The 8,672-nt window shown below is 38.9% G+C and overlaps 1 protein-coding gene across 4 annotated transcripts; it reads left to right on the top strand.

Moving 5' to 3' along the window:
• Nucleotides 1-783: 783 nt before the first annotated feature.
• LOC125309025 (CMRF35-like molecule 8) lies at nucleotides 784-8,419 on the top strand. Of its 4 annotated transcripts, none has more exons than XM_048265674.1 (5): nucleotides 784-941; nucleotides 7,152-7,199; nucleotides 7,419-7,778; nucleotides 7,933-7,978; nucleotides 8,204-8,419. In XM_048265674.1, the coding sequence occupies exons 1-5, from the start codon at nucleotides 890-892 to the stop codon at nucleotides 8,316-8,318; spliced, it is 621 nt and encodes a 206-aa protein (XP_048121631.1). In that variant the 5' UTR covers nucleotides 784-889; the 3' UTR covers nucleotides 8,319-8,419. The 4 variants fall into 4 exon arrangements, with proteins under 4 accessions (XP_048121631.1, XP_048121630.1, XP_048121629.1 ...); XM_048265673.1 differs by having other exon boundaries at nucleotides 6,855-7,199; nucleotides 7,419-7,694; XM_048265672.1 differs by having other exon boundaries at nucleotides 6,855-7,199.
• The last annotated feature ends 253 nt before the right edge of the window (nucleotides 8,420-8,672 follow it).

The raw sequence follows: 8,672 nt of genomic DNA, 5'->3' as shown, positions 1-8,672 counted from the left end.
TCACTGTATTGGAGTCACTGCGCAATAGACCTACAGAAAGCACAAGTGCAGTGTGGAGTAAGGAATGAAATATGAAACTTTAAAACATTAAGTACTACATATACTGTTAAAATACATTATGTCTGATGACGTTAAAGCAACCATCTCTGGATGAGGTTTGAACTGACACTACAATATAACAATTCCAATAGCACACTATATTTAAGGCCGGTTTCAGTCACATTATTGAAGACCATTCAGAATATTGCTCTACCCATTTTATTGGTGCCCCTAGAAACAACTGCTGTCCCCAGTAAATAGAAAGTCGCTACAGCTGCATGTCAGTATCTCAAGAACAGTGTAAAAATGTGAAATTTGGACACTTATGCCTGGCCTCATTTCCTCACATTTCCTAAAATGCAAATTGACTCGCTCTTCAAAATGGTCACCAACAGCCAATCAAATTTCAGCTGTCAATATATGCTTTTGTGAATGGCGGGTCCTCATGAAATAGGCTCATTCAAATCAGCCCTTTGAAGCAATGTACCAAATGTGATACAAATTTGGCCAAGAAAATGCTTTTGTAAGCACATTACAGGAACTGGGCATGTCATTTGACAACGGGATGGCATAGCATGGTTTACATGGACACAGCAAGTACGCAATTTAATTGAACTGCATATTTAGTGTATGTATGCATGCATTTTTGAATAGAGTTCATGCTGTTCATGTGTATAGTTGCCATTGGTGCCCACACGTCACTTGAGAAGAGGAAGAGAGAAGGAGAACTATTTGGAAGAGAAGGGTGATGTAATAGTTCAGTCCTTAAATTGTGTGTGCAGTCTCACATTCGAATACTCTTATACTGCATGGCTTACATGGTTTTCTTCCTGTAGAAATAGTCTTAGCTATGAGGCCTCACTTGCTCTTCTTCATGGTCCTTCTTCTTAGTGGTTTTTCAGGTAAGATGATGGTCAAAATCCAACTTTCACTAATCCATGTAATAGTTGAATTGTAATGAATTACATAAACTTCATGCTATTATCTCAATCCATATGTCAGTTTCTGCTAAAGTATTTTTGTTTGTAACGTTTTGTCAAGTATTCAGTTCATAAATAGCTTAGAAGTGGTTTATCCTGATCCTGATTATACTTAGGGCTTTACCTTCATTTGTTGTGACACGGAAAGGATTTGGCTTTGAAAATAATCTTCCTATGCATTTCCTGCATTTAATTGCGGGGAAGAATTCCATATGTATGAATTACATGTACTGCATAAGGAGATATAATGTGGCACAAAATTATTTTTGATTATGTTGACTGAATTTTAAATATTTTGTGTTCACACAAATGAGAACAAATGGCACACAGTAAACAAGAAAAACTTCGAACATTCTCTTTGACCTAAAAACACATCAGCATAACACACCAACTCAACCAAAACTTCCTCATCTTGTTTTTTGTTCGGTTGAAAAGAAAACAAGATGAAAATATCCCAGTGAATTATTTGTGAAGTTATGGGCACTTTTACAAACGGTGAGGGTCACATCTCCTAAATTACAAAGTTTGGAAAATTATATGAAGGTTAACCATGAAGGAACCATGTTCAGTAAAGGTGGTGTAACATAAAACCACTTTATACCATGTGTTTCTGTCATCTCAGCAGCAAGCATGTTAATCATCAGTGTTCTGGTGGCATCTGTCAAAGATTTGTTTTTTCCATACTCTTGAATAATGCGTTCACCACCAGGCTTTGATGTGAGAATTTCTTCAATCAACTTTAGGTGGAATAAAATGCAATTTTAGTCATTTTAAAACTATATGTAATGCTGAAAATAGTTATTTAAAAAACACTTCCCATGATATGATATAACATTCAGACTGAACTTAACAGCAATTTACACTACCTACCGCTTTTGCCTCATAGTTTATTCAGCATGGCCTTTTAGGATGGCTTCGTTCACCAGCGGCTGCTTCTTCATTAGGGTCACACAGAGAGAAATTCTGAATGACGGTGTCATCTGATGTTACTAAGCATGATGATACGAGAAGCACCTGTTCATCATGAAATTTGTATAAAACCTAGAAATATATTACATGAGGCTGTTATTTTTAAGACGATAAATGTTCTCATTCCAGCCTTTAAACTAAATAAACACTTTTCGGAATTGTCTGAATGAGTACCAAGTCCTTCGAAAGGTTAGCATGATTCAAAAGGTTCCAGGTGATTCCTTCAATATTTCTTCAAAAACCTCTGAGTCAACTTCTGTGTCAGACTGGTCATACACCTTAATGTCTGGCTGTCTGCTCTCTGGTATGTTGAATTTTAGGAACACTGGTTCAAAAAAAAAGAAAAAGGGAAAAAATGAAATGATGGTGATCCCCATGTTTTTTCCTTCTTGCAAGAATCAAAGGTCTAATAACAATTATTTAAGTTAGCCTCATGTATTCACAAAAATGTTACAAAGTTAACTAGTTCTCGTAATATAATAGGTTAATGCTGTACTCTTGCAATAGAGTGAGATATTGCTTTAATCTAATGTAGCCTACTCACCTTCTTTCAAGAAAGTGTTGAATGTTGGTTCAGACAGCTTCACATATTTTTGCTCTCCCTGAACTGAACACGCAAAAGCATTGTGCACCTGTTGATAGAGGTAAAATATATATATTATATATCAAAAATCATAATTTAGGCTAGTTCAACTAAGAGTTACCTATCCATTCTTCTATGCAAAAATGAGTACACTGCAACTACAAAGGCTACAGAAGGCAAAGTCGTGCTGGTTGAATAATTTATTCTCCGCAGCAAATTGGGTGAAGTGAAGTTCACGTAAATGAGCTATGTCCCATTAGCTAGCAAATGACATTCGAGTTAACTAGCTCATTAGATATTTCAATTCGCTCTGGTTTCTGTAAACAGTAACAGTTAAAATGGTTAAAGGGGTGATAGAATGATTATATAGGGTATTTCATGCTGTTCCTTAAGGTTTCCGAATAGAGTATGTAACATTGGTTGGGCTGAAAATGGCCCGTGTGCTGTTCTATGCGCCCTAAGGCAAGCCTAGGAAATAGGCCCTAGAATGAACGAGAGGTTTTTTCCCTTTTATGGTATGCTCATGACTGTGCATCACTGTGTGCTGATTGGTTGGTTTACAACGAGCAAAATCTCCAGAGCAAAGACGGCAACATGGCCGACACCACTCGCTGAAACAGCCAAGGTGGAATACAGAGACGCAGTGCTCAGTCCGAGGGGCGGGATAATCAGTTGTCTTTCAAATTCCCTCTACACGCAATAGGACAGTGGCAGCGCTATGAGTCCCATGCGTTTCCCACCAGCGGAGCTAGTTGGCTAGTTCAAACGTTTGCCAACTTAATAAAAGCTTAACTCGTGTCACACTGTTCGCCAACAGCAACATCCATCTTATTTGTAATTTGCTGCCGCTAGGGGCGCGTCTAGATTTCTAGGCTAGCATTTATAGTTTTCTACAAATGCAATCAAATTGGCCTCCATCACTCAACCAACGCTAACGGTAACATTATTGTACCTAGGTCCTTATTGATATTATAAGATTAACGTACCTGCAGTAAAAACCAAGCATCTCCGATAAACATTCTCAGATTTATTTCGGCTTCAAGAAGAAATGGGAATTACATTTCATGTGAACATCGTCCTATCCTTATTAGACGTTCTCTGCGGTAAACTACAGTCCTTGTAGGAAGCGTCCATTGTTTTTCCCATAGACTGTATATATAGATCTATATATACAGTCTATGGTTTTTCCAACCCACTTTTAACTTCCAACAAAATTACGTCTCACTGCAACGATGTGCCATCTAGTGGACAAACTAACTACTTATCGCCAATACTGGAAATGCAGCCATGATGATGATGATAAATATTTGGCTTTTTTTTAATCCTACTGAATTTGTAATTATGTATCGGCCGTTCTAATACCGATAGTATGTGCGTGCCTGTGTGCGTGTGCATGTGTATATGTGTGCACCGCCATCTACAGGCCAATGAGTGTACAGTCACTAAATGTACACATAACCTAAATTTTTTTAGACCCCCCCCCCATGGATGAAATTCTACGAAACTTGGCATACTCCCAGAGAATGCCAGGTCAATCATACAAATAAAATTTGGTGCAGTTCTGAACTGAAGATAGGGGTGATTAAAGCAGAATAATATTGCATTTTCATTTTTTACCGGGGTGCAAATCACAAATGAGTGATTATGGGCCAGGTTGATGTGGGCCCTTGAGACCAACATACCATAAAAGATTCTTCATCCTCAGTGCCACGGTTCAGGTAGTTATTTAGGAAAAACTGCTTTTTTGCGGTTCGGGGGGCCCAGCATGGGAGGGTAGTGGGGCTACATACCCACCAAATTTCATGTGCACCGGTGTTTCGGTGTCCCGGGTATCGTTGACCAAAAATTCAGGAAGTAGATGACGGGGAAAAAAAAAAAAAAAAAAAAAAAACTTTGACAATCATTATACAGGATGACCTTTGCTAGCTTCACTAGCGGCGGTCATAATAATGAATGGAATACGTTTTATTTGCATTCACAGGTCTCAAAATGGTTCCTATAATACCTACAGTACCAAGCCTCTCCATGTCTCCACAATAGGCCGCACGTTTTTAGCAACAATCCGGGTTTTGAGGCAGGAATGATTCTTTGCCACACTCTTGCCTTGTGCTCACTTTTTTGACAGATTGAGGACTGGACTCTGGCTGGGCCACTCTGAAATGTTGATATTGGTCTCTGTTAACCATTTCTTGCCTTGTTTGGCTGTATATTTTGGATCATTATTGGTCTAATGCCGCCTATTGGGGCAGGTCTCTTGCAGACTGCCTGATTTGTTCCTCCAGAATCTTAATGTAGCCCTTGGTCTTAGGGTTACCATTTACTTTGAGAAGGCCAGCAGGCCCCACCCCACATCCCAAAATAATAATTTTCTCACCCCCACACTTGAAATGGACGGACAGCGAAAGCTAAATTATTTGTCCAGGTGTGCCCTTATAAGGTTAACCTCACCCCCCTCTACATTAATGGTGTCTGTGTAGAGTGTAAAAACCTTAAAAAATTTAAGTTAAATCTGATTGTTTGTTTGCATGAAACTAATTGTCAAGAGAGCAGAGCAGTGGAGAGAGAACACAACCCTGAGGAGCACTAGTGCTGAGGCACAGAGGAATGGAAATGTGGTCACCCACATTGACACACTGTGTCCTATTTTACAGACCAGTGGTTCTCAAACTTTCTTGAGTTGCAACCCCCCAGAAAACTCAAGTTGGTGTCCATGACCCCCAACCCTGCCTCTAGCTGCATAGGCCTACTCCCTGCTCTTTTTTGCTCCCAAACAGAATAATACATTCCATTTTAGCTTTACTGCTGTGCATTTAGATTTAATTTACATTGGAGTCTTGGGTTGTAATAGCGTTTCTTTTTCTGAGAAGCCATCTCAACAGGCAGTGGATGAGGCTTCTATCACAGGTGTTATGAATATGTAGTAGCCTGACGTAGCCATACTCATTCCCCACCTCAAATTTTTGGGCGGGTTTAAATTTTGGCTGGCTTCCAGGCTAAATACAGTACATAGGACAATCATGTTCATAACAGTTTCCTGACAATAAACAATGATGCACAGCTAATGAAATGACATAGCCATATTATCAACATAAATTATTAACCCATCTAAGTTAAAATATTACTATGACCAATTAAATTTACTGATGCTTAGCTAAAGCCAGACTGCCTATTGTAAACTACAGTGATATTTGTACTGTATGTGTGTGTGTGTGTGTTACGAATGGCAAACTAAATGGATGGAAAGTGATAATTTAATGTCAAATTAAAATAAGCTTGTAAACTTTGTAAGCACCTTGTTAGTTTGAATCAGCCGGCGTATCACTGGTGTAGTGCCCTAGTGTTGCAGGTGAGACACCACCTGCTGCTTTCCTAATAATCTTTTATTTCCTGAGCACACAGCTGACTTGCAGTACAGTGAGTGAGGATTACTGGGTGAGCAGAAGATGGGGTTGCAGTTGATGTTAGAGTGAGAGCAGAGAAGAGCAGACAATGAGAAGGAGACAGACTTTAGGCTAGGCATTTGATGCTTTGGGCTTGTTGTTTGCTGTAGTTTGCAGTTTATGAGGCAGAAAATGCTGAAATCCACAATCTTTACCAAATGTATCATATTCATGTTTGGTCTTGAATTGATCCTTATATTGCAGTAGAATGAGAGGTTGCCCAGCATGGCGTATAGAAAATATAACACAAAGGGTGCCAGATGTAAAGGCATTATTCCTAACTATAAGAATGGAAAGATGAATTCCAATAAATAGCCTTCTGAACGGAAGTTCGGGAGGAGCGTGATGAAATGTGCCACGCCTACAGCGTCACTCTTATCAGGTAGTTTATTCCCAGTCTGCCGGTTCATGCTGTAGCAGTTGGTTTGATCACTCACTTTCAACCCACCACCTCCCCTCACGCCTCCCATCTATGGAATAGCATAGGGGTGTACACATGGATCCTGCTTAACTCCTGCACAGTAGATTCCTGCACGATCCCTGCATATAACACTCCATGATCCTGGCTAACACGTTTTTCACTTGTTTTTCTTTTTACAAATTTAGATTGTGAACTTGTAAATAACTAATAGTTGTAAAGATTGTACAATGATACATTAGGTGGAGAGGCAAAACAGACTTACACTGGCCTGTAGAAAATGTACTGTATGTCAGCCAGTCATAGAACCACACTGGACCAGGACCACCAGATAAAAACTCTCTTTTATAGAAATAATTATTTGTCTACAGGTTGTTATTTGTCATTGCATTTGAATTTACCAGTCAATATAATCTATTTCACAGAAAGTCAAAATCTCAGCTCTGTGACTAAAGTGTGTGTACAGAGTGGAAAAAGCATCACCATTCCATTCCTCTATGACCAGAAGTACAAAGGTTACAAGAAAATCTGCCAACGAGGAACTGGAGCTGTAAACCATCCAGACTGGGAGGCTGAAGTACATAATGGGAATAATAAAAGCTCTAAGACCATGTCTATGTCTGATGATGTCACCAACAGCATTTTCACTCTGACTGTGATGATGGATGTTGGAGTGCAGTATACTAACGTGAATGTTAAGAAATATAGTTGTGCTGTTGCAGGAGGTGGGCCAACTAATGAGAAAGTGTTCACATTGTTAGACACAGAAGGTAAGATCTCCTCCTAACACAGCATGTCCAGCCTTTGTGTGTTAATTACAGTATTAATGGTATTACAGTATTGCTGTAGGTCCTGACATCCTATCATGCCACACAGTGACACTGTCACTTGTCAAGACCTAGAACATAGACATTTCAATATTTGTTTTTGACTGAAATGTTTTAAAACTTCAGTGGCTACTGTAACTCTGTTAATACTCATGTTCTCAGATATTCCAGAACTCCGTGTTCAGAATCAAACTGTATTTGGATATGAAGGTGGGACTGTGGCTGTAGACTGCCTCCATAGAAACCTCACTGGAGAGAAGAAGTGGTGCAGAATTGATGGATCTTGTTTGAAAGTTGGAGAAGGGAATGGAATGTTAGTGGAGACAGCAGATGCAGCAGGAGTGTTCAAAGTGACTCTGAAGAACCTCCAGGAGAAGAACAGCGGCTGGTACTGGTGCTCTGTGGGAGAATCCCAGATGCCTGTTCACATCACTGTCAGTAAGAGGACCATTCTTCACACCACCATCACTCCAACACTCCAGACATCTCCAACAACAGAGATGTCTAATAACAGTTCAGCTGGTATTTACACACCGTTTATGGCCAAGTTTTGCATAGTGCCATTTATATGTCACATCTATTAACACAGCAACATTAATTATATAAATATGAACAAATCTCTCGTCATTTATATAACTCTTATGTTGATATATTAACTTCTTTCCCATCTCCCCAGATATTGGTGGTACCACTAAAAACCCCAATAAAGAGCAAACTGAATTGTGAGTTTTTTTCCTGATATCCTTTTGATATTCATGCAATGTTGAAATATGATCAGAACTGCACAAAGTGTCGAATAGGTCAGGATATTCTATTTCATATCGACCTGAAATCTTAATACATTTTCAGACCAGGAGGAAAGCCTTGATTTTACAATAACTCCATCAACATAATCAATACATTTCTCTAATAAGTGTGTTTAATAATATTCCTTTATATATTTCCAGAATCATCTACTGTCTCCTGGGAGTTACACTGCTGTCCGTTAGTACTATAGTATGGTTCATACTGAAAAAGCACAGTATGTATACAGTACTGATATATCTACACAATGTACTGTAGGTCTGGGCATGTGGTTTCACCCATGTAGCCCACGGACTAGGATGATAATATTGCATTCAACCACACTTTGCAAGGCCTACCACAAAACAACATTACCATTACATGAGCCAATGTGTAACTCCAGATGAAGGCAATCAGAGAGGTTTTATAGTTTGACAAAATGTTTCACCTATCATATGACAAATCTGAGTATTATCTACAGGATTCTTACCAAGTGGTTGTTTTGTGGATTTCAATTCTGATTTAAATATTTGTCAAAAAAGGTCATGGGAGAGACAGAAAGTCAAATTTGGAGGTAAGTTTACAAAATACAAAAAACAACAAAAAAATCATATATTTTTAATATATTTATAT

The sequence above is a fragment of the Alosa alosa genome, chromosome 16, assembly GCF_017589495.1.
Source record: "Alosa alosa isolate M-15738 ecotype Scorff River chromosome 16, AALO_Geno_1.1, whole genome shotgun sequence".
NCBI lineage: Eukaryota > Metazoa > Chordata > Actinopteri > Clupeiformes > Clupeidae > Alosa > Alosa alosa.
This window is presented reverse-complemented; position numbering and strand designations above follow the sequence as displayed.